General features: G+C 37.1%; 1 protein-coding gene across 1 annotated transcript in view; it reads left to right on the forward strand.

Moving 5' to 3' along the window:
- MMAB (metabolism of cobalamin associated B) overlaps positions 1 to 27,619 on the forward strand; it is a 379,881-nt gene that overhangs the window by 295,318 nt on the left and 56,944 nt on the right. The window contains exon 8 of the mRNA XM_044068508.1: positions 5,166 to 5,225. Within this exon, the coding sequence (XP_043924443.1) occupies positions 5,166 to 5,225 (60 nt within the window). The remainder of the gene's footprint in view (positions 1 to 5,165; positions 5,226 to 27,619) is intronic.

Raw genomic sequence — 27,619 nt, forward strand, 5'->3', positions numbered from 1 at the left:
TAACTGCACTGTAATACTGCACAAATTTGCGAACACTTTGTACACTGGATATTTTGAATAGCTTTAGTTAATATGAAAAAGTAGCACATAGTGAAAATATGGTCGTTTTCCTTGTTTTATACATTTTATGTGATTCAGATATTATTTCAAACACTTTTTTAACTATTTTGAATACTTTTATCAATATGTTGCAGTTTCGGACATTTTGTTTAACTAGATATTCGTTCTGAGTGCTTTGTTTTATATTCGTTGAGTAATAAATCATTTAAGCGAGTTTTAGTACCTGAAATTAATTTCTGACCTGTTTTTCAAGTCGTTTGAGCAGTAGGGATATATTCCTCCAACTTCAACTGAGTGCCTCATGGTCTTGACTTTGGATCCCATTCTGACACCATGTCGATCATCTTGTATAGTTAGTTAAGACGAAGAGGCTTGTGTGCTCTTTAAATACTTTATTACATACAAAAACATCAGGATTGATAGCAGCAAGATAAAATATAAACAAATTGACTGACTACTACACATAGATACGTGCTTACACCTCTGCAACGCACTGCAAAATGGCAGTCTTGCTTGCACGTGCTCAGTGTTTATATACACGTGCTAACTCACTGGAAAGCTTCTTAAAGTTACATACACACTCTGATCTACAGTTGTACTGGGAAAAATGTGCATCTTTCAAAGTAGTATCTTTGTGTTCACCACAGCCAAGTATACTCCTTTGTAACAGGTACCGTTAATGGTCCAAGCTTTTTCAATGCAGGTTATTCACAGTCTAGACTGTCCTCTTGACTTGACTAGTTGATTGTGAGTTGTTAGGACTAGAGGTCACATATTAAAATTCCTATTGCTATGAAAATCTCTTGAATCTCATACTTGCATACTGTGGACTATTGCCTGATACTACCACATAAAGAATTCTCCAGCTAGAAAACACTGCTTTTGAGTGCTCTAACCACAGTCAAGTACTGATAATCTCAAAAGTGAACCATTTTGGGGATTTCCTGAAACTGAGTAAGGATTTATCATATCTTGTATATGCACACTGTACAGTCTCAAACCTCTTGCTGTATTTGGGCTGACATTAGTGGCCAATATAACGTGTTATAAGCTCTTTATCTGCACTTCCCAATTTCAATGTGTGATTCATGTATTGTCAGTATTTCTTTCCTTAAGCGATTAGGTATCATTATTTCATTAGCCTTAAATGCTAAACCTTGAATGCATCTACTGTATTCTTCAACCACTTTACTACTCCCCATTTCAAGACGACTGTCCCCATACTACTGACAGTTTCTACATAGGTAAGTACTAGGCTATCTGCCCGAGGGCATCTATAAGCCTAGCCAGAATGTGTTGGATTTCGCTGTCCCATTAGATTAGTTCCCTGTGCCTCGGTCCAGCAGAGCCATTAGTTCCCTCTGCCTCTGTCCCAGCAGAGCCACTGCAGTGATCCCTGGGATAAATTTTCTGTTTCCCATCCACTCGTCAAGGTTTGTCTTGAAGAGTGTTAGTGAGGGGGCTCTGCCTAATGTAGATTGGAATCCTGTTCCAAAGCATGGGGAGTCACTGGGACAGGAATCTATCCCTCCAGCACATCCTAGTTATCGTTGTGGTGAGGTTTAGATCCCTAGAGCGTGTGTCTCTTGGGGATTTGTTTTTTTTTTTTTTGTAGGTGGAGCATGTCCATCAATTCTGGGTTGGACATGGCCTTGTATGTCAGGCAGAGATCACCTCTGAGTAAGGGGTATGCAACCGAGTACAGCTGGAGTTTCTTCAGTTGGGCTGCATAGGGCATCTGTTTGAGGCCAGTAATCCTCTTGATGAGGTACTTATGTGGTCTTTCCAGCTGTTGCAGGTGTCTTCCCAAATGGTACATCATACTCTATGATGGGTCTGATGAGCAGAGTGGCACAATAACCTCTTTTGTTCTAGATGCGAGCCCTTTTTTGATTAGGTGGGCCACATAGAAGGATTTTCTAACCACCTTGGCAATATGATTATCAAAGGAGAGATTACTATCTACTTGGGTCCCAGATCCCTTATTACATTTTCTGTATTTTGGGGACTACCACATATGTGGTAGTTCGCTGGTACTTTGTTTTTTTCCAAAGGGGATGACTATGCACTTTTTGGCATTTAGCTTGAGGCCATGATTTTGACACCAGGTATCCGTCTCAGTGAGAACCTTCTGGGGGATGTCTGTATCAGCTGGAGAGTCAATTATGGACCCCAGTTTGCAGTCGTCTGCGAACTTGGTCAGCCATAGTCCTCCTGTGCTTGCCTGTATACCTCTGAGAAGTACAGAACTTAAATTGGAGAATGAGAGCAAGCCAAACACCACCACCCCTTGTATTTATACTGGGTTACCATAACCGCGTCTATTTAGCAGGTCTTTTATCATAAGAGTAATACCAGTATTAAAATGTTTTAAGAATACTGAATATCACGGATTTGGTCTTGTTAGAAGTAACAGCTCGTTTGCTGTAATATAATTAATCAATGCAAAACTTTATTAAAGTACATCTGCAATCAGAGCTGATTCTGGTTTCACTGAGCAGTATCAGGTCATTTGTATACATGGTAAGTTTTAACATTATGCTGTCCATATCTTCATAAGTCAGCATTTTACTACAGCTGCCAAGCAGGTACAGTTCTAAGCCAACATGTTACTACGGCTGCCAAACATGTACAGGTCTATAATAAAACAATCCATTTTGCTGCTGGTGTCCTTTTTAGTGCCAACACTGTGATGTGTCACACTCATTGCAATGACTAGATTTTGTCACTATTTTTTGGCGTGTAGTTTTAGGCCATGGTTTTGACTGCCAGCTTATTTGTTTGGGAAAGGCCCTCTTTAAGGATCTTTGTGTCTTCCGCAATTGTTTATAATGGCACCAAGTTTACAATCATCTGCAAACTTGGCCTGCCATAAATCCCTAACATTCACTTTGGCAATGCATGATAACAATAAGAATCAATCCAAAGAGGTTAGATAAGACTGGGAATTTAGAACGGAAAGTTAATACACAAAAGAAACAATGGGAGGGTATTGGTATGCCTCCCATTAATGCCTTATACAAGCAGAGCCTGGATTGTGATAGTGCCCATTGCTTATTTTTTTACCTTGGAGAAGGTGGACAAAAATCTTCGAGAGGGGGGCTATGAGAAGAAACTATTGAATATAAGGAGCTATGGTGGCAAATTACCCTGGAAGCTAATAAAATGTCTGGATTGAATGACCATGTTTCCATAAGCTCTCTTTTGAAACTTACAGCAGCCAAATTATAAGTAGAACTTGTTGTGGCATGGTGGAGACAACACATATTGTGGTCCTTGATGTAATTTATTATGTATATGTTTTTTTTAAAAATGGTTTTAAACTATTTATTTCATATGTCTGGAGGTTGTGTTCATATTCACACACCTTGGTATTTATTTATGTATACTCAAATGTGTTGCAATTTCAAAACAATCCACAAGATGGTGCCAAATCCTTAGACAAATATTCAAATGATATTTTTAAACTAATTTAATACTTTTTATATTTATATAAAGTTGCAAAATGCATTTTAAACAGGTTTTAAATCAATGTGTTGTTATCTGTTGGATGTCTTATGTTTTTATTCAGCAAAATGAATAATTTATAACTAGTTTTGGTCTCTATATGTTATGTATACATGTGTTTCTTAGCTTAGGTGTATTCATTTATTTAATTGGTTCACTTTTCATTGGTTGATATGTAAGAGAATTAGTATATATCGAAGTAGTTTAACTCAAGCCTGCATCTGATGAAGTGTATGCTAAACAAAAACGTATTTTTGTAAGCATTTATGGTGTCTGTGCAATAAACTTTTGTTCATCGTCCTATCAGAGCTTTATTGCTTCTCTTTTTTTGTTGGGCTGGATTTGGATTTATTTTTATAACCCAGCTAGACATCAGGGAATTTTTCCACAGATAGTAATTGCTGAAAGTATGATGAGAAAGATAGGGGTACTTGGGAACACCAACCTTATCCTGTAAGAAGAAATCAAATTGTATTCACCTCTGCCTTGACTGTATTATCAACCGGATGACTCTAAAACCCCATTTCTACTGTTAAGAAACTGATTCTTTTTCCTCTGTAAATTCTTTGTAATTTTTGTAAATCTAATGGAGGTTTTCTTCACGAGCCTCTGCTGAAAATGGGCCTGAATGTTCAGTCAGACCACCCTGGGAAATAAAATAAACAAACACACTCTTTGGGAATGCAATTAGATATTGTATTTTAGAAATTCCTTACAGACTCCCTTGTCAGAAATTTTGGGAGATAAATTATTTTAACGTAAGGAAATTATTCTTTTGAGCTGGGGATAAAAACTGAATTGCCTAGACACAGTAAGGCCTTACTGGTTTCATGCTGTTGGTTGCCTAAAAAAAATAGTAGAAAATGGAAGCCAAAAACAAAACCAATTAGAAAAGGAAGGAGCAAACTACAGAGAAATCTGTGGGAACATGCACAATAATGTCTAGGAGTGGCATTTCAGGGAAGGCCGGAATTGGCAATCTAATGTTAAATTCAATAATTAAGACAAAAGTCTTAATTTGTGTAATGTGTACAAAGGAAAAGCTTGTAATGATTTGTTTTCTCTTTTATAATTGAAATGTTTACTCATTACTGTGTAATGTGTGGTGTTAATAGATGTTTAAAAATATATGTGTGTGTGTGTATATATATATATATATATATATATATATATATATATATATATATATATATATATATATATATATATATAAATAAAGATTCAAGGATATTCTGATAGGGTGAATTCCATACACAAATTGCAATTTCAGCATTGTTGCCTCCGACCCATAGTTAATAGCTGGCTGACATAACAGCCAAGCATGGAGCAGCTTGAATTTGACTGTTGTTTTATCAGAATTGCCCTTTAAAGCATATAATTATTTCTTGTTCATGTACTGTAGTTGGTATTCTCTCAGCCACATTATTATTATTAGACATTGTTGATAATTATCTGAACTGATTACCGCTGCTGTTTATAATCTGTGATTATGTTTGTATTCCAGTTTTAGGTAGAATGGGACTATCCAACACAATAGGATCCTCTGTTGCACTAGTTTTCATATCTAACATATTTTTGTACCTCTCATTTCTTTTTAGTGTTACTCCCATAGTCCAGGCTGGTGAAGCAGATCCAGTTGTTGCCAAGTACCTAAACAGGTAAGAGTGTATTTTATATGTGAAACAAAATCAAAGACAGGAGAATAAGTCTAACTGTATGTTAACTGCTCATGGTTATTCTTTCTCATGCACCTGAGTATTGTTATTTTGGGTTCAGGCTCCTTGGCAAGACATTTTCCTGTGGCACATTTGGCTGGGGCAATATGGCTGAAGTGACATTCAGCTGTAGAGAAATATGACTGTTGCAATTCCCTGTGCGCAAAGAGAAGAATGTGATGCCATGCCCACAACTTCAATAATCAAATGCACAGGAGGAAAATAACATTCATGACCCCCCCAAGGCAACATAAGACAGCAAACTGAATGGCAGGCATCAGCAGCAGCAACCTGGCCAGTGATCATGTCAATTGCAATAAAACTGCAGTGCACAGTGTGCTGTGCCTTTATAAATTGGTGTGTGTAGACAACTACCCCCTTTAAAGTGTCTAGGGAACATTATGTAAAATACATACTGGAACATAAATGTGACTACAGTAGCATGCAGGATTTCCCCCATGCCATAGCACACTTCTACATATAGTTACATAAGCATGTATTGTAGACTGAGGACAACACTCATTACCTCTTTTGCCCCCATGCACTTAAAGATGGGGCACAGCACTGTGTGCTTCTCTTTCCCACAGAGAATCCACAACAGCCATATTTCTCTGCAGCTGAATATCACTTCAGCCATGTGTCCCCAACCAAATGTACCACAGGGAAATGTCTCGGCGCCTGAACTCTTTATCCATTAATGTTTCCTTAATTACACAAAACATGATCATTAATATTTATAAAAAAAATGTTGAAGGAGAAGCAATCTGATTGGATATGGAGTCCTTAAACCCAAGATTTTAAATAACAAAAACTAACTAATGTCTTTCGGCTTTTACAGGTTAGGGGTCGTCACAGCAGAACTCTGGTCTGTTAATGATTGGCAGTGGATTTTTACAGTGCCAAGTTGCCAGCCCGACGTCCAACCTTCAAAGAAGGCACACCCATTCATGCATGCACCTACCTGCATGTCTTTAAATGTCACATGACCACAGGGAGGACATGCAGACTCCACACAGAAGGTGCTCCAGCCAAGAATCGAACATGAGAACCTCTTGCTGTGAGGCGACAATGCTAACTGCTGTACCACCACTGCTTATTTAAAAATTTTAAATAATAAAAAGTCCATAACAAATATATTAATTCAATAATCCATGTAAATTGCCCACATTAAAATCTGTATGCTGTACCATTTAAAAACTGACAAGGTAGCCACATTTGAAGTACATATTGACCAAAAGTGCACAGAGGCATACCTTGTTTATAGAAATTCAGCCAACATTTGTACAAACAGTATGAGAGCTTGCTTAATGGGGAGAGTTTTAAAATATTATATTTCAGTATGACTGCGACAGAAAGCAGAATATAAAAAGAAACATTCTATTTTATCTCCTAACTGGAATGACTCTCTAAATGACTGTTCTTAAGCCAAACTACTCTACAAGCACAGCAGTTGTGAAAAAGATGGTACATCTATCTGCCTGCCTGACACAGAAAAAAAAAGTCTGGGTAACGACAGAGATAGTGCAGTTTTGATCCACAGTCTTGTTATAGAGCCATCTGAATTTCATTGTAGAATTACAGTAGTACAACACATCTGCACCATGCATTAACTGATGCTGCTTACCAAAAAAGTGCTTACAGTGTGCAATCCAACATGTATAATCTTAGATTATGGTGAACAAGGGTGTGGGAACACTACTAACTTTTAAATCTTTGTACATGGACAATAGATTCGGAAGATATCATGATTCCTACTAGCTGCTCCATTGAGTAGAGAGACAAAACCATATGTAGCAGGTGACCTATGACTCCAGTGCTGTAAAACCAAGCAGGGGAGGATGGGAGTGAGAGGCTGACAGCTTACCCATCCTGGCAGGGAGGAGGCTGTGGCTTGCCACATGGATGACACCTAGCAGAATCACAAGGTGTCTACCCCCAGGAAGGTTAAATTTATTAGGCCTGTGCTGCTGTGTGAAAGTTGTACTGTAAGTTGAGGTGAATTCCACATATGGAGGTAGCAGTAGCAGAGCTTGGAAAAGCTGCTGGTGGGAGGGTGCTCCACTGTGGGACAGGGTAGGCTACTCCACTGGGCCAGCAAAGCTGGCCTGCTCCTTACCACTTGAGTTTTGCCACACTTGGATGAGCTTATGAGGGTTCCCAGGCAGGAACAACTTAGGTCTTAGGGCTCTCGCTTGCCTTGGAATCCCCAGCTCCAATAACCTCAGAACGAGTGGGCCAATTTGACGTAGATGAGACTTGCCATCTGCCTTGCTGCTGTGGGGATGGAGGAAAAACGTGCTTTCCCAGCATCTCTTCAGGGCTGCAATACTCCCCCTATCAGATTGCTTACATATTATTTCTTCAGCTACTTTCTGCTTTCTGTCAAAATAAGCTGTACTTAGTAAAACTAACAAACTAAGCTTAGTGATGTAAGTGTCAAGTTCACACTGCTTATACCTAGTTAGGCATGCGATCCAGCAGATCATTCAGGAGTCTAGCCCAAATTCCCAATTGCTGCAAAGCACTGTCTGGTTAAATGACTTGCACAAGGTCACACAGTAGGTAGGTAAGTACCCTTGGAACAGGAAGCAGCTCATTAACAAGTTTGAGCTTTAGTCCTCTGTGCTAACTGCCAGGCACACAGTAGACCACAATTTAGCAGTGTGTATGTTCTGTTTCCACAGTCTGCTGGTATCTGTTGTTCATTGAGACTTTTTGTGGCTCTTTAAACGGAGCTTCTTGACCAGTCTGTTTGCTTCTCTTTTAAGAAATGTTTTCATTTATATAGGAAGAAATCTAAAGCAGCTTTTTGAACCTACTGCCTTGTGTATTCTCCAAACAGCTAAGAACCTTGAAACATTTGTTTTTTAGAGTCCCGTTTTCTAGAGAATTGTGGAATTTCATAAATGATGAACATCATACTGCAACTGAAGCTTAGTGTTTCAAATGAATAATATAATTATTTGAAAAAAGCAGTATTACAAACTATTACATTTGAAAAAATCTTAAAAAATTCCACCAAGGCACAAGAAATACTGAAAAACTGCAAAAGGTGCCAAGGGATACGAAGACCACCAGCCAAGTGACAGTGAAGGGTGTTTATTCAACCAAAACAGACGTTCCACAAGCACAATGTGCACAACAACCCTTCACTGTCACTTGGCTGGTGGTCGTCGTATCCCTTGGCACATTAGAAAAAATCTGTATTCATGGAACTACTTTTCTAAAACTTGCATTATATTTAAAATTAATTTATAGACCTCCATTTACTTAAAATGGAGGTCTATAAATTAGTTTATTTTAAATATAATGCAAGTTTTAGAAAAGTAGTTCTACTGCCAATCATTAGCGGACCGGAGTTCAGATGTGGCGACCCCTAACCGGGAAAAGCTAAAAGACAACAACATAGACCTCCATTTACTTAATGATGACTTGATTGCAATATATTTTATTAAAATATTAATATACAACATGGATTAATGCTGTTGAGGGTGTTGGCTGCTTGTGTGATAATTGCTGTCCTAGGTGTGGAAGAATACAAGGCCTGCCTCGTCGTGCCTTACCATGCATCTTGCTGTGCAGTTAACACAACAACTAAACAATTTTTCATACCTTAATACTTGCATGTAGAGTGGCAACCATAATGCATATTAGCTGAGAACGGGTCCATTAAATATTTGTGCATATTGTAAAAATACGGATGAACTTATTCATTGTCTAAGGAGATGTACATTTCAGCTAGATGTATAAGATGTTTGATGTCACAGAAGTCTTCTAGTACATGACTAGTATAATGTGCAGTATATAGTCAGTGTTTTAGTTAACGTTACAGACATTTTATTCTACAGCAGTGGGAATAAGGTATTTTGTATAGGTGAGAATACAATAATACCACTGACTTCTAAATATTCTAGCAGGAAGTACACCATACAAGTAACTTCCTGTAGAATGTTCTACACTAAAGTGTGAACTGCTTCATAACCCCATTGGTGCTGTTTGTAACTACTGTAAAGCATAAACATTTACAAAATTCTTTACCTTCAGCAGTACAGTAAGTGTTCTTTAACTGAAGCACATTGAGTACTTTGAATTTTCTCTGGCTTTAAGTCCTAGCTTTGATTACTTCTTGAATTCCCTAATAAACAGAAAAGAAATATGCAGCAGTGAATGCTTCGTCCCAGCACGTAACTAAGAGTGTACCACTGTATACTAAACTGATGCCAGAATCCTGTTGAAATTGACTACTTGTGGAAATTTCTGTGAAGCTCATATAATGTTAATACTGAGATCTGCAAGTAAAACGACATCATCTCCTTCATTTTGGAAAACATTTACTTGCAATGTTTGCATTGTGCCTTTTATGCTCCAAGAAAAATTGGAACAGTAATTAGTAAGGATAATACTGTGGAGCTCTACTGTTTTGACTAAAGCTGATTGGCAATGCATTTTTTATGATTGTGAATTATTTCCTGCAGTTTGGAAAATTCCAATTGCTTGCTCAAGGCCTGTGGTCAGATTACCTGCAATTTATTTAAATTCGCAAGTGTGTGTGTTAGAGGATCCATTACTTCTCCTTTACTGTCTGTTAGGCAAATGACAGAAAGACATTGACCAAAAATAGGAAAAGGCAGTTAGGCTTCCTTTTTAAATTTATGAATATAACCAGATTGTTTATAAAAGGGAACTTAGTACTATTCAGTAGAGAGACTCTTGAATAAAAAGTCTCTGCTGAAATGGCCTGTGTCCTCAAATGATGTCAATATACTTCAAGAGGGACTTACACAAACCGGTGATTGGTGCCAAAGCCATGGACTCAAACAGTGCAAGAAAATGGGTGATCATCCACTTCGGTAAAAACGATATCCCTGCAGACTATTATATAAATAATAATACCCTAAGTAACAACTCCGTAGTAAGAGACTTGGGCAGGCAAGTTGACTGTAGCCTAAACGTTGACCACCATGCTTCCACTGTGGTAAGAAAGGCATTCTACATCAAACACCTCATTAGCAAAGGCATTGCCTTAAGAGTGAAAGAGGTCATAACACCCCTGTCCTCTGCCCTCATCAGGCCAATAATTGAGCACAGTGCTGCCTTTGGTATGCACCTTACCAGGCACCTATAGCAACTTGAGAGACCTCAGAGATTTCTAATCAAGAAAATTCAGGCTCTCCAGCACATCATACATTGACAGACTGAAGACACTGTCACTGTGCTGAGTAGTGTACAGACTACTTAGGGGAGACTAGTGCCTGGCATACAGAACAATCTCAGATCCAAACCTATTGGAAATGCTGCACATCTGCAAGTCAATTTGGAGAAGTGTCACCCACTCCAGGGACCGTAACTTGGCCTGCAACATAAATAGGACCTGCTGGAAATACAGATACGTCTCTCAGAGGTTGCCACTCCTCTGGAATAGGCTACCAGTTCACATCAAACAATGCCCCTCTATGACCCTGTGTAAGCGTAGCCTGGATGACCAGATGTGAAACCGTAAATTCCTGCCAGGGATTTCACCCTCGTAGATATGGGCAGTCATTGCTAACTAAGATTGCGAGTTTAGGCAAGATCCTTTATATTGGGTTTCTCTAGCATTATACTGGGTGCACATACCTAGACCATAAAGACCTTCAGGTCAGTAGCCCACTAAGTTATGGACAGAATTTGGAACTATTATCAGTAAAATACATGTAAGATATTTTGTGAACTATGAGGTGTCTGCATGAGATGAGCTGCATTGTAGAATATGAAATTATGTTTTAATGGAAAATCATTAGTTAAATTAACAGTCAGTTTATATGTTTTATTTATGTTTATTAACTCAATTACAGTTGAGAGAATGCATAAGTGACTAAACTGGCTATTATTCAAAATACTGTTGAAATTTTTGGATTGCTATGTTTAAATGATTTGTTGTTATCCTAAGTGGAATATATAATGACATGTTAATTAAAATGAATGTACCACTGCATACACTATTGTTCTAAATATTCTATTGAAAACATATCTGGGATCTAGGGCTGTACACCAAACCGAATGCATTTAGTCACCTGTAGTAAGTATATCCCTGTGGAGATGAGATAATTTAACAGGTACACCAGGTTGTTCTGACTGTTTAACTGTATTTCCATTACCAAAAATTAAATATTGCACTATTTATGAACAGATTGCCACTCTTCTCATTGTAAACTTTTCCATGCTTCTATAAAATAAAACAATAAGTGAGAAGCACTGAAAAAACAATCAGTAAAAACAAAATGAAAACTCCAGCAAAGCTAGAACTTCCAATGAGTGACCTCCCAAACCTCTTGTATCAGAGGCACATGGGATATATGCAAATGACCCTTATGAACATCAGGTGTTTCAGCTAATTGGCGATTCTGAATGTCCATGACTTGTTTCGTCATTTTAATGGACTTTGTTTTTACTGATTTATTTTTTCAGTGATCTTCTCACTCATTGTTTTAGTTTGTTGTTTAGGATATTTTTGCAGTGACCCTAATGATAATGGACATCAGCTGGGTATAACAGCCCTGTGTTTCTTATGCTTAGTCAAACACTCTGCTTGTGCTGTGCTGACGAGGTCATAACAAGGTCAAAATATGCATATCCAAAGCTAGTGGAGTTTGGCTTTATTGGCCTGAAATTGTCCATTAAAATGTCGGTGTAAAACAAAAGAAGTTACTGAGAGATGCCAACGATTATAAGGAAAATTGTGCTTACCCGATGGGGTCTAAACAAAAACAGTCTGGTGTTTTACATATGGATAATAACACTGGCATTAATGTTGGTCCAAGTGACAATGTAGTTGATACTAGTTATGGTGATGTGTTTGATAGTCATGACTGTTTTTTGGACCAACCGATGGAATTGAGGAGGTCGGAAAGACTTCTGAACAGAGGGAACAGTGGAGGCAGGTACATGCAACAGAACTTTTACCACAACAGGAATGGAAGAGGTGGGAGGAGGAACAGGAGGGGTTATCATTAAATCTATCTTATGTGCTGTGCCCTGAGGTTGTTTTTGGATTTACTACTACTAACTGTGATGCTGTAAGTCAATTGGATATGTTTGAGGAAGGTGTTCAAACAATGGAAGCAAGTTCTGCTTCATCTGGGGATATGGGGTTTAATATCATTAATACTATGGATGAACAAATGATTTGCAAAGTGGTGAAAAAGCAAGGTTTTACTATTTACAATTATACCGAATTTTCAACTAGATATTGCTAATGTGCTCATTAATCTCAAACTGTATATGAGACAGTTAAATTTAAAAATGTACTTCTCTTCTATGGGCCATAATAAGCAGGTGGCTAACAATACAATGACATTGAAGAGAAGAAGTACTTTTATCCCTCCACCACACCCTGAGGTACTGTCCCTTGAAAGAAGTGTTGAAAGTGACTTTAGAAGTATTTTGAACCATAGTAGACAACACATTGACAATCTTACACATGATGAAAGGGTGGTTTTAAGGGAAATGGTTAACAACAAGGATACAGGTTTATGAAACCTGACATGGGTGGTGGAATGGTAATTATGACCACTATGGACTACAGTTTCAAGATGAACAACATATTGAATGAGGAAGTGACTTACTATAGGGCATCTAGAAATGAGATGAACAGGGCCTACCAGAAGACTGATTTGTACTTACAAGATTGCACTATTCCAAGGGATGATAGACGAGATTGAATTTAACTATTTAACAGTTAAACATCCAACCCTTCCTGTCATCTTTGGTATACCTAAAGTCCACAAGGATATTTACAATCCACCCTTTAGGCCAATTGTTGCCGCAGGTGGTTCCAAAACGGAACCTTTAGCATCCTATGTGGACACATGGTCTAAAGTGGCAGTTGAGGAAGCTGTACACATTTTAAAAGATTCCTGGCATTGCTTGGAAAGATTAAAAAAATTAAACCAATTATGCATTTTTAACAATGGATGATGTTAATTTGTTTACAGTGATGAAGGTTTGAATATGTTTCATGAGAGTCTACTTGCCAGTAGAGGTGTTGACAAATCTAAATTAAACGTGTTAGTTAAACTTATGGAACTGGTATTAAAAACAATTTTTTGAGATTTGAAGGGGAAATATATCAGCAAAAAACTGGTGTGGCAATGGGTGCAAGGTGTGCGCCTGCATTCTCCAACTTGGTTTTACTTGCTTGGGAGAATTCTTATATTTTTTTATCCAAATACAAGCAAAACATTCTGCTTTACAATAGATTTTTGGATGATATACTCATCTTGTGGAGTGGTGACGGTACTAATATTGGTGAATTTATTGAATAGCTGAATGGTACGACTGATTTTTTTTAAGTTTACTTATTCATGGCATAAAGAAGAGATTAATTTTTTGGATATTACCCTGAAAAAAACACCACAAGGGTTATGTAGTAATATTTATAGAAAGGATACTTATTCAAATTCACTACTACATGTTCATAGTTGTCATCCTTACCATCAAAGAAAAGGAACAATTAAGGTGCAGATGGTAAGAACATCAAGACTGGTTAGTGATAATATGGTGTTTAAGCAAATTTTTTTAATTGGTTGGTATGTTCTTAGAGAGGGGATATCCACTTAAGTTACTATTAAGTGTTAAAAAAGAAGTTATGAGAAAAAGGGAAAAAGTATATACCGCAATACTAAGAATTGATTTATCGGTGATCCACAAAGTGAATGACAACAATAAGTCCGGTGAGATATTTGTGGAAAAATATAACCCAGTAGTTCCACAACTTGTTTCTAGTTTAAAAAATGCATGGAGATTTTGTTTAAACAAAACTACTAAAGACATTTTGGGTATAGAACCACAAATAGTGTATGGTAGGGGTAGGAATATGAAAAATATACCTGAAAGTAACCCTACCAAGAAGAAATACAATACCTCATCAATGACCAAGTGTGGTATGCACAGATATTGTCGATTTATTAACAATGGTCCTTATTTATGTGTAAAAGACTACAAATTTTCTATTTCATGCCCTTGTAAATATAATTGTAATAGTACTAAACTGGTCTATGTGGCAACTTGCACAGCCTGCGAAGCTTTCTATGTTGGAATGACTATACGCAGGCTGCGTGATAGAATTGCGGAACATTTGAGAAGTATCAAAGGTAGAGATGAACACAATGCACTTTATGTCAACATTTTATGAATTTCAAAAAGTTTTTATTTTTTGTTGTAGATAGAGTATGTATTAGTGAAAGAAGGGGAGACATTAATCTTAAAGTAGAAACTATGGAAGTACAATGGCAACTTAGGTTAAATGCCTTGACTTCACCAGGGTTAAATGATGGCATTACCCTGATGCCCATTTTAAAACTTAGGGCTAACATGATCTAGCACAGTTTGTGCTTTATACACACATATTACTTTGTTGACAATCTAAATTTATATATTTACATTTATATAATGGTTTTAAAGTTTTTTTAATGTTTATTATAATGTTTTGTTGCATTTTCACCCATAAAGTAATTGATAGTGTGAGTTGACAATGTTTTAACTATTGTATAGAATTTGTAACAATTGTATGGACAGGCTTTATGAACTGTTTCTTTAAATGTGAAATGACAATTGTATGAGGTCACAAACACATTACCTGTGATTGGTTCTTAAGATGACTAAGTATTTATTTAAAAACTTATCTGATGTTTAACCAAATGACTCTAATGAAACTGGACTTGGCATCTGGCGAAAGCCTTTAGTTCGTTTGGTTTTTGTGTGTCTGAATAAAGTGGAGCAATTGACCTTGGTGGTCAGTTTTATTTTTTTGTTTAGATGTGCTTGGTCCCTGTGGACTGGCTGTGTTTTATTTTGTACAAAATGGTACTTGGAAGATGTGAATGGGGGGAGTAAATGGGGTGTAGATGAAAACAGTGGGGGCAGGTATTCTGAAGGGCTGGTTTGAAGGAGTTATTGCTAAGGTTTATGAGAGTAGCTGACAGTAGGACTTCTAATGAAGCTACCAGCAACAGAAGAAAAGTCTGCATTAGTGTAGTCATTGGGAGTGTTGTTACTTGCTATTGGCTCATTTGAGAGGATGGCACTGTATAACTATAGATGTAGGTATTATGTAACCAAGAGGCAGGTAATGGAACTGCTTTTACTATGGATGAAGATAGTCAAACTGATACGGAAAATGAACTAGTAAAGTGCTGGTTGTTTGTGTTCTACATTAAGATATTCTTTTAGATCTTGTTTCTTCCCAATGGATGGAGCACACATATGGTGGTAGATTCATTCCCCCCAAGGTTTCTCAGGGTCACCCATTTCTTTGTCTTCCACTAAAGCCACAGTAACCATGGATGCTTCTCAGGTGGGGTGGAGATAGGGCATTATTTGGGAGACTAAGACACATGGTTCCCTTCCAAGGCCAGTATTCACATCAGTGTTGTAGAGATGAGGGCAATTCCCCTAGTGTTGCAGGCTTTCCAGGACTTCATACCTGTGGGGGTAATTTCTATCCAGGTGAATGACATTTTGGTAGTGTGGTACATCAACAAACAGGGGGAATACATTCCTATCTGTTATGTCGAGAAGCGATGAGAGTGTGGTGGTGAGTGATTATCTTCTGATCACTTTCTGATAGCATGCATATCCCTGGAAAATTCAGTGTTCTGGCAGACAGGTTGAACAGGTCTATGGTCCTTCCTCAAGAGTGGTCCCTCAATCCAGTGGTGGCAGAGCAGATTTTCCATCATTGAGGCCATCCATGCTGCAGTCTCTTTGCTTCCCTTCACAACACAAAACAAATCTGTCAATGTAGTAAGTATATAGCTTTCGTTTTTGATTGGAAGGCCAAAGCGGAGAAGCAGGCTTGTATATGTGCTGAAAATGTAAACACCAAATGTTTTGTCTCCTAGAGGCAAATCTAGTTGTAGTTACATTACAATGGTGTGAATTCAAAGTGCGCATTTTTAGCAGAAATGTTATAAGTAAGATCAGCAAGTTTGATACAGTGTTCATTAAGTAGGGCGTAACCAATACATGCAAATAGTGAGGTGCAACCTTATCACTGAGTGCCCATTGAGGCAGACAAGAAAATACAGTGAGGAGTTGATTTTCCAATGCCAGCAGCTTATTCAGCTGTTCAGCAGGAGGCAGCCTAAACCTTTAAGATGTCTGATGGATCACTGTGAATAAAGCTCTCTAGAGAAGAACACTGTAGCCACTCTAAGCCTGGTTTCTTGGGTGAAGCAGTGTTTTACCCTCTGGAGTACGTTTTTTTTTTTAAACCATCTCAGTGCATGAAAGCTGCTGGTCAGTTCTAAAACCCAGATATTTAAAGTAGTACATCATGCTGCATATTTCTTTATTAGGGTGGTGAGTTTTACAAGTGGTACTGATTCCTTTGTTAGGTTGATGATTTTTTTACAAAGGAGACTTTTGTCATGCTCTTTTTTTTTTCCACCAGAAACTGTGATCTTATAGGTTCATAGGTGTTTACATTTTTACATAATACTTAATCTGTTTCTCTGCAGGGATGATGATGGAATCTAAGAGAACTGGCTTGGCACAGTTGTTTAGAGACCTACTTAAACTATTTCCATCTCAGTCCCAGCATAGTTTGCAAGAAATAAAATCTGAGTCTTGTGCCAAAAACTCACTCAGCCTTCCAAGTGTGCCTGAATTATCATGTCACCAGCAAGGACCTAAGGAAAGGAGCACACAGTGTGCTTCACTGCCTAAATTCCTGAGCTTCAGTTTGTCTACTCAGTACAGATGGAGAGACAAACAGGAGAAGTCTGGAAGGATAACTTCAAGATGAGCAATGCAGATTATCCTCCAGATTATAGAACACTGGAGAAGCTCTTTATCTTTGTGCAGCTGTGAGAGGAGTCATAGGCGTTTCCTTATCAAGTGTAGTTTTGTGGACCTAGAAAAGGTTTCTGAAGGCTTTCCTAGATATTTTCAATAGATGATCTAGTGTTAATATTGAATAACATGGCCATTATGTGTATTGTCTGCTTACTTTATGAATACTGTGCCCGCATTGTTGATTTCCATTTTAAGTTGTCCTTAGTGGCTATCGGGCTCTGCCAAGGGTGCATATTGTCACCTGTTCTGTTGTTTTTGACAGTCTGCAAAGCACAATCAAGACTGAATAAGTGTCCAGTTTGGATCCATAAAAGATGTATCTGTGTATTTCACTGATGATGACGTATCCTTGGCATCACCAGAACAGGACCTTTAAAATACACAATTACTGATGAGCACACTGTAAATGGAAGTTGGACACACAAAATAAAAATAAGAATAATCCAGGCCACCAATGAAGGCAAAATCTTTTATAAAACCACACAGATAAGCGCTTTCGTCTTGAAGCAAGACTTCTTCAGATCTGAAGAAGTCTTGCTCCAAGACACAATTACTGATGGTTGCAGGCAGCTGCAACAGGACTAAGAACATCTAAATCCGAGGCCGTAGTGCAATTCCCAGAAAAGAGTCAGTTGCTCCATTCAGGAAGAGGAGGCATAAACTGTTTTTATTGAAGGGGTTTAAGTGCCTCTGGGTCTTGTTCATGAGTGACTGCAACAGAAGTGTGTTATTCAAAAGTGAGAGTGCTTTGGCCTTGCAAGTATTGACCCATTCTTTGTTGGTGAAGTGGAACTGAGTTCTCAGACACAACTTTTGGTTTAGTGATCAGTCTGTGTTCCCATCCTCAACTATAGTTGTAAACAGTAGGTAGAGACTGATAGAATGATAGCTTCAGTTCTCAGACACAACTTTTGGTTTAGTGATCAGTCTGTGTTCCCATCCTCAACTGTAGTTGTAAACAATAGGTAGAGACTGATAGAATGATAGCTTTGAGTAGCAGAGATGAGGTTTTCAACAAGATTGCTAGATTTACTGACTGTAACACAGTGAGCAGCCTAAAGCCTTGGAGTACAGCCAGTTACTGTTTTATGCCCACTGGGTGGATACTCAGAGTTAATTCTTACCATGATCCACCAAAAGGAGGCTTCAGGGAGACCAGATTGTACTGGAGGGATTACATTGTTCAACTGGCCTCAGAATGATTGGAGTTCAGCAGAGAGACTCTGGGTCTTTGGCCAAGGAAAGGTCTGCCCTGCTTAACTTGGTGCCTCTGTAAAACTTTACAGGAAAATAGAAAGAAAGTGAAATTAAGTAAAGAATATTCTAAATACAGGCCACAATAAGTTTACCTGAAACTCTAAAAGGAAACTTAGTTTACACCAGAACCCTCTTGATTGTCTGACTCATTCTTACGAGATATATTTAAAACTGACTGATCTTAGAATATTACTAAAATGCTTGTAGTATTCAGAAAATAGGAATTGTTTAACTTTTGTTACATTAAGCACTTTAGGTGTTAGCAGGACTTGCACATAATGTGCTACTTAAAGTAATTGTCTCTTCTTTTTGTAGCACTTTGCCCATTTCATGATGCATGTACTGTTAAGACTGTAACATTCAAAAGATTAATATCCCACTTGTCTCTTCTTTTTTTTTCCTTCTAATGTCAGCTGTCATAAGGATTTTGTCACATGATGTAGTTCACCAGATGTTCATCAATAGATGAATGCTGCAGTAGCCTACACTATATGGGGCATATCTTACCAAGGACTGGATGACTGGCCACCTTCCAAAACTTTAGGGCACCTTCCATGTGCCCTAACTTCTGCACAGCTCAACATGAGTGGGTAGGGTACCAAACCTTGAAGCCTTTCTTGCTGTCAAAGGGTATTCTTTTTTGGGGGGGCTTCAAGTGATCATCGGTCTGCTAGTGCTTCTTCAAGGCTTGGCAGATAGATACATACAAACCTCATTGGGGGATATCTTCCATTTTTTAATGAGAGAAAAGTATAGCTTTTATGTCAAAAATTGTTGTTTAGAGTGAAGACTATTTGTTTTAATGGTTGTCACTAAAATAAATTTACATCAGAACTTGATTTTTTTTGTAGTTGGGAGGGAAGAGCAGTAGTCCTAGCTTTGCTACCTGCTTGTCCGGCACTCTTTTTTTGGTAGACACAAGGACCTAGGTCCCGACTCCTCAGTTGTTCCCTCCCTGATCCACAAGAAGAGAAAAGGTGTAGAGGTAGGCATGTTCTCTATAGCTTTCAGCAGTCCTCTTCAGCCAAAGATGAACCACTCTTGTTGGCATCTGAGGAGGGAGTGATCATTGTTCCTTCATAAAACCACTCTGAGGAGCTTGATTCCCAGGGAAAGGACCATTCTTCATTGCATACTTTTTTTATAGGGTCTCCAACAAAAATGAGATGTAAAGTTAGGCATTTTTCTTCATCTGTGTCCCCATCATCTAGGCAAGATGAGGATGATTGGCTGGGCTTTGCTAAAGGTTTATTTATAGCCCTACAGTCTCTGCATTCTGAATCTTCCTTTCATTTAAAAAGGAAATCATTTCCTCCCTCCCCCTCTCTCCCCTTCTTTCTTTCTTCATCGCTCACCTGCAGATATGAGTTAGGCTGCTTCTCAAGTTCCTATTCCACAGAATGTGGAGTCTGACTCTGTGGAAGTCTGTCTTTAGATTCACCAACTGTAGATTTTTTAAACATCTTTATTAACTTCACATATTACATACTGATATGAATACACATTATAACAGAGAAAACAAACCACTACAAATAGTTTTCCTTTCATGCATTATTTATTAATTTCAACATTACACTGATTGTTGAAGTCCTGCATTCCCTGAAAGTTTACTTCTCCTCGTGAACATTACTCTGCATGCATTCCCAGAAATTCCATATTTTTTTATGGAGTTTACTTTCCCCTTTTCCTAAAGATCCCAGCACTCCAATTATTTTTTCTCCTTTACAGCATTCAGTAACTCTATTATAACTGGTTTAGTTTTTGATTTTCATTTTGTAGTAGTTACCTTTTTGGCAGCCAACAGCATTAAACTTAGCATGGTCTTACTATTTAAAGGCAATTCAGTTTCTGTATCCCAACTCAAAATAATAATTTCCTTAGTTACAATAATTTTCTTCCTTGACATTTCTGACAAAGTATCCTGAGAGAATATCTAAAATCTTCCAACTCATTACATTCCCCAAAATATAACATGTTCCCAAATACACTTTTCTTTCCCATCAAACCTCCAGCAGCTATTTATTTATTTTATTTATTTATCCTTTGTTGACCAGGTTAGTTCCACTAGGCTAGTTGCCTACTTTCAGGGGAGACCAGAGGCGGTATTTATACTAGTAGGGGAAATTTGACCAAGGCATTTGAGAACTTCCCCTACTCATTTGTGGACAGGACTCTTTTCGTTGTGACTCTTCCTATTTTCCGTTCTAGGGCAAAGGTGGCCTGGAGAATCAGGAAGCTACCATAAGCAAAAATGGTGTGTGTAGAGCAGAATGAAGTAAATCATGATTGTGGTCCTGTTAACTGAACAGCAGAGATGTTTATTTCATCGGAGGAGGAGTCGAAAGCCAATAAGAGTGGAAGAGGAGTATGGTGTGTTGAAGATGGAGGAAAAGGCAGTGGAGCCTTTTCAAAGTAGTAGGAAGGCAGAAGATGCAGTGGAGGTAGATTTGGTAGAGGTGTTCCAGCAGAAGCTTTTTGAATCCAAAGATGTAACACAGGAATGTATGATTACAACCCTCCAGTCGGGAGGATTGCGGGATGATATTTTTACCATTTACTGGAGATGCTGGAGGATTGTGAACCAGAAAATGGAAATGAATTATCATGGGGAGAAGTGATGGAGAGAATACAGAAGGAAGTAGGGCAACAGAGCGAGGAGAGGCAGATAGAGAAGAAATCGTATGATGAGATGGTGAGAGAAGGAATACATGGTAAGCCAGTAGAAGAAATGAAAGTTAGAAGAAAAAAAGACTAAGGTTCAAGTTGAAAAGGAGACAGATGCTTCAATGAACAGATACAAGGTATGAGATGAAGTTAAGACACTTGGGATTAAAACAAATGAGGTAAGAGCATTTATACATATTACTAAAGAGATTTTTTGTGACATTAGTTTTGAGACTGGGCAGGTAATGGAAAAGTTTATAGAGGAATATGAAAAAAAAACTGCTCCCAGTGGAACTTATGTTCTTAAGCCTTCTTTTATGGAACTTAAAAAAAATTGATATTCAATTCCAAACTGAGGTTGAAAAAGAGACTTACAAAAGCATTTATTAAATCTCTGCAACAATGTGCTGAATTTATCGAAAGTATATGATAGAGGTTTATGGACTGGGGCATGGGATTGCAATGTGATATTGAAACTGGAAAATTATGGTACTGTACATATTCCAAGTGTTATTAATGGTGAAGATGGAGGTTTTGTGAAATATTGCAGACAGTCAAAGGCATGTTTTTTTGTGTTGAAGAACGGATCATTTAATTAACAAATATAAAAAAAGAAACATTTTATATGTGGGGGGTTAGTACAAGATACAAAAGGTTGCAAACCTAAGTGTTATACATGTAAAAAAGTGGGGCATGTGGGGGGAGTGTGAAGAAAAAGAAATGAAGTAGTATCAATATAACAGAGAATGTAATAGCACAAGATAATAAGGATAAAATTATGGAAAAGGATGTAGAAGAGAAAACAATGGAAAAAAGATAGTAGTACCAATATGGAACAAGTAACTCTAAAAAATAAAGTGAAATATGATTTTAATACAGTAAATGTTGAAGAAGAATCAAGCTTAAGGGAGAATGATGATGCTAAATGGAATATAGTTAGACAAGAAGAAATTCAATTGAAAAAAGAGTGAGAGAAAGGAAAAAGAATACAGAAGATTTTAAAAAAGAAAATGAAAAAAGATTAATATATACTATTATTTAAAGTAGAGTTGCATGTAAAGTTTTGGCAATAAATGTGAGTAGTTTTAAAAAGTTGGAAAGAAGGATATGGATTTTTGAGTGGTATAAAAAGTTACATAGTGATGTTATTATACTAGAAGATATTAGATTTTTGTCAAAAATAGAAGTATATCAAACAGAAGTGTGGTGGGGAAAATGCAGTATGGAATTTTGGGAAAGAGACTTGTTCAGGAATACTTCTATAGTATAAAGATACAATTAAAGTGTTAGATGTCACACTTGTTATAACTGGTAGACTTACTGTTATTGACATAAGCTAGAGAAAACGTTATAATAATTATTGCATCATATAATTATGTTATAAAAAGGAGATGGAAGAAATGTTTAGAAAGATGATACAATATGCAGCAGTTAACATGGAGATAACTGTAGTAGGGGGCTTTAATTGTAATTTAAGATAGCCTAATAAAAAGGCGTATGATGTTAAAGTAGTAAAAGACATTATAAAATATGGGCAGTTAAAAATTTGGAATTTAGAGACTTGGATATATAGAAGAGAGGAGAAAAAAACAGAAATAGATTATTTTTTATTAGCAGAAAGCTTAATAGTGGTTGCACAAAGAGTATTACTGACAGGGTTTTCAGATCGTAGGGCAATATGGATTATGGTAAAAAGAAATTATGAATATATAAAATAGGGAAAGGCATAAAAAGAATAAATTAAGTAAAATGGGATGATAAAGGGAGAAAAGAGGCCATGAGATTATGGCAAGATCATGTAGAAATGAGAGAATTTTACAAAAATTTGTTAAAATGGTGGTTAAATTTTAAACTAAAATATAAAAAATGTTTTATGACATGGGAAACTGAGCAAATATATAGGGAAGAGTTATAAGAATTTAAGTAATGACTTGATTGAGTCAGTGGATAGATTTTTTTTTTAGTAAAGAGCAGAAAATATATGAAATGAATAAGGAAAAAATAGAGTACTTATTGTATAAACAAATATATATTTGAAAGGAAGAAAAGAAGAAATTGCACCTTATTTAAGTAAAATAATTAAAGAAAATAATAATGTAATGAGGAAAATGAAAGATTCATCAGGTAAGATATGTATCACACAAGAAGAGATTAAGAATATAGTAAAAGAATATATTAGGACAGTTATTTAAAAACGGAGAAGTAAGACATGGAAGGTGCACACGTTTTCAGATACAGAGAATAAGGATTTAGAAAAAAAAGATAGAAATAGTAGAACTAGAACAGGTAATAAAATGAATGAGTTTAGATTCTGCAGCAGGACCAGACAGAATAGAATATAAGATGTATAAAAATCTGACTTTGGAGCAAAATAATGGTTTATCAAAGTATTAAATGAATGGTTAGAGAAAGTTTTTTTTGTATAAAGAGTTGTGTGGAGGTATCATCAAATTTATATTGAAAAAAGGAGAATAGGAAGAAATTTTAAATTGGTAACCAGTTGTATTAAAAAGTACAGATTATAAGATTTTTATGAAAATGATAGAAAGAAAAGTAGGTAAGGTTGTAAATAATTGTGTTTGGTATAAAAGATAAAAAAGTTCAAGACTTATTATTAATAATTAGGGAATTAGTAGATGATATAGTAGTTAGAAATGCTCAGGCAAGCGTGATTGTAGGAGACTTAAGTAAAGCACTTGATCTGATACCATTTAGAATTATGGGATATATTTGATATGTATAAGATAAGCCAGAAGATTAAAATGTATGTATGTCAGCAAACAAGTATAATATAGTAAAGATTTTGATAAATGGATGGTTATCAGGCAAGGATGCCAATTCAGTGGTACATTATTCACATTAGTAATGAATGTAATATCGATGTACATGAATAAGAAGATGGATGTTAATAGTTATATTAATAAGTAAGGGATAAAAATGCCTATATTGTTGAATTATGCAGATGACATTATCATTACAACTAAAAATGAAGTTAGCATGAATGGAGTAATAAAGCAGTTACAATAAAATATTAAGATGTTTGGGATAGTATTAAATAAAGATAAAAGTCAAGGCTTAGGCTTTGATAGAGTTGAATTTAATAAAGAAAAAATTAAGATCCTTGGAATAAACTTTGGGAAGCAAGAAATTATAAATTCTGTATTGAAAGAGAAAATAGAGGAATTTAAAAAAGTGTGTGTTTTGGAAGTCTTTTAGGCTTTCCTTTAAAAAGAACGTATATTTAATAAATTCAGTTCTGTTAGCAAACATTATTTATTTAAATAGTGTCTTTAGTGTTCCTTTAAATTTAGAGAAGGATGTATAAAATATAATATTTGACTTTATATGGGGATCAAGGTTAAACCCTGTAAAAAGAGGGGTGTTATATGCGCAGAATGAAAAAGGAGGTTTATGGTTAATAAACCATATAGTGTATATGTCATCCTTAAATTTATATACAGTAATGAAGCATTTAAAAGATAACCAGGATATGTTAATAATGAAAATATTAATTGTGAAGTGTAAAATGGAATGGTTGACTTTTTTAGTTATAAAAAAGGAGGCACTGTTGTAATAAAGAAATGGAAAATTATCAAGATAAGATTATTCTTTGGAAAATTAATGTGAAAGTAATTGAAAATGATAGAAAAAAATGGTATGAAAAAATTATGGAAAAGTATTACAGGATATATCCTTGGACAAATTAAACAATGAGAAAAGGAATGCTATTGCTGCAAGAATGAAAAGATAAAAAAAAAAACATATAGAATATCAAGATTTTCTACGGAGATTGTGTATACTAAAGTTATCAGTAAAGGCAAATGTGCCATATAAAAGTATATTTTTTTCTATATTGTGATGAATTTGAAATGTGAACATGTTTTCATGCAATGTAAAAGGGTAAAAATGTTATGGGAAAAGATTAGAGAGAAAATATGTAAATGATTTTAAAGACATAAGTAATTTAAATGTAGACATGATTGAATTTGGCTACTACAGATATAAAAGTAGAAAAACATCTTATAGGTTTCATAGGTAGGTACTAGGCTATCCGCCTGAAGGCATTTATAAACCTAGCCAACATCCTGTCAGACAGGTTCAGTGCAAACTTCACCCCCAAAAGGGCCCATAACCATACCAGAAGAATGTAGAGCCCCTGAAATCACAGACACTCAGATTAAAACAGCCCTCTCCAAAGACAAAAACACAGCATCAATGGGACCAGACGGTGTCCCAGGATGCGTCCTACATGAGCTCCAAGATGAACTAACCCCTCACCTAAATACACTGCTTAAACTCAGCCTCTCCACAGGCTACATACCCAACATGGTAACCGGTGTTCCACACCGGAGGTCAACCCCTCGCTGGTTAGATCTGACCATAAACAAATCACTTTGGATATCCACATTCTGCCCCCACCACTGGACAAGGAAACCGCCGTGAAAAATTTTTCAAAAGCAAACATCACGTTACTTAAGACTGAGGTGGAAAGTTTCAAAGCCCCCATGCTAAGGGATAATGCTGTCCAAGCTGGACTACATGAAAAGAGACATGGAAGAGCTCTCTGATCACGTAGCCCAGGCCGGTATGACCCTGATTCTGAGTAGCATCCTGCCCTCGCCAAGAATGATACCACGATAAAAAATGTTTGTCATATTATGGCTAATCTGAAATCAGTTAATGAAAAATGGGACTTAGCAATGATGTTGAAAAAGTAAGGTTTTGGTTGTGGAAGCTAGAGCAGGGTCAAAAAAGTAACAAGTATGTGTTACACATGATGAAGTAAGATGAAAAAGAAAGATGTGATTTGTAAATAATAAATATATACTGTATTTCTCCGTAAATAAGACCTAACCAGAGAATAAGGTCTAGCATGGTTTTCCAGGGTGGTCATGATATAACCCCTACCCCAAAAATAAGTCCCAGTTAAGATAATCAACAACACACGACGTACGTGTTGAATTATAAAATATTATTGACACCTGTTGACTGAGGTTATCATACTCTGCTCACCATTTTCGGACCATTCGGACACCCAACTTCTTCTCTTTGCAGAAAGTCGTAAGATCCTTTCCCTGGGAGTCCTCCATGTTTCTTACTGTAACCCTAATCCTCACTCACACTTGATGGTTGAGATCCTTGGCCAATAAACACAGGCAAGTGTACTTTGGTCAAAGTACAGACAACGCACGTAAAACGTGCGCACTTGATAACGAATGACTGTGGTGTCTTCTTAACCATCGCCATTGTGTGTTGCCACTCCTGTCTTGTAAGTCTTCAATTAACCCCCCCCCCCCACCAGACAAGATGAGTGCAAAAAGAAAAAGCTATTCCATCGAGTACAAGAAGGGAATCGTGGCAGACTCCCAGGGAAAGAATCTGATGGCTTTCTGCAAAGAGAAGAAAATGGATCTCCAAATGGTCCGAAAATGGCGTGCAGCGTACGATAACCTCAGTCAACAGTCCAACGAGGAAAATGCTAGGAAGTGCAAGTGTGGATTAGGTCGGCAACCATTATTTCCTGAGCTGGAAGACATCATCTGTGAATGGATTGCTAACAGGAGAGCAAAGGCTTTGGTTGTGCGCAGGGCTGATATTCAAGCATTTGCCTTTGCAATGGCACCACAGTTAGAAATATCCCCAGAAGAATTCAAAGCATCACAGCATTGGCTGGATGGCTTCCTTCAGTGATATGAACTGTCTCTTAAGAAGATCAACAACACTGTTCAAGTTGGAAGATACTAAAGTTATTAAATGTGCACTTGCATTCAAGTCCTTTGTTGAGGGCATCGACTTTTCTAAGTACCAACTCTCCAACATGATTACTGTGGATGAAACTGCAGTGTTTATGGGCCAAGGATCTCAAACAACAATTGATCAGAGGGGTGCCTTGTCAATCTACATTCCTTCCACTGGTTACAAAAGTGCACGTCTTACCTGTATTTTGGCAATTCGTCTAGATGGAAAGAAACCCCCCACCTCTAATCATTAGTAAGGGCAAGAAAGATAAGACTGAACGTGTTTCAGGCATTTACATTCTTGAAACCGAAAAAGCCTGGTGCACACAAGCAGTTATAAGAAAGTGGGTGGATGTAATGCTGCCATTTGTTTTGTGAAGTGGCAAAAGGGGTCTACTAGTCTGGGATTCAGCCAGCACTCACAACGCTAAAGACATGAAGAAATTCCTTGCACGGAGAACAATAGATCAAATAATGATTCCCGCAGGAATGACTGCCTATCTCCAGACTCTTGATATTGCAGTAAACATGCCATTCAAGGACCACTTGCACATGGAACTCAATGAATACATTGAAAATAGAATGGAGAGAAATCAGCATGGAAACTTTGTGAAGCCTAGCCTACAAGAGGTCGTGACTTAGGTGAAAATTTCATGGGATAAAATCACTGACAGCTGTGTTGCCAACGCACTACGAGCAGGCTACTTGGACAAGCAGTGCTCATTTAAGGAGAGCTCTATTGCTAGGCATAACAGATTGAGGCCAATGGTTCTACAGGAAATGGAGTTGCAAGAAATTCAGGCCGGAATTCGGGGGTTGGAGTCTTATGATAATGTTCCAGAA

This window comes from Protopterus annectens, chromosome 4.part0 (assembly GCF_019279795.1).
Source record: "Protopterus annectens isolate FY-2018-M chromosome 4.part0, PAN1.0, whole genome shotgun sequence".
Classification (NCBI taxonomy): Eukaryota; Metazoa; Chordata; order Ceratodontiformes; family Protopteridae; genus Protopterus; species Protopterus annectens.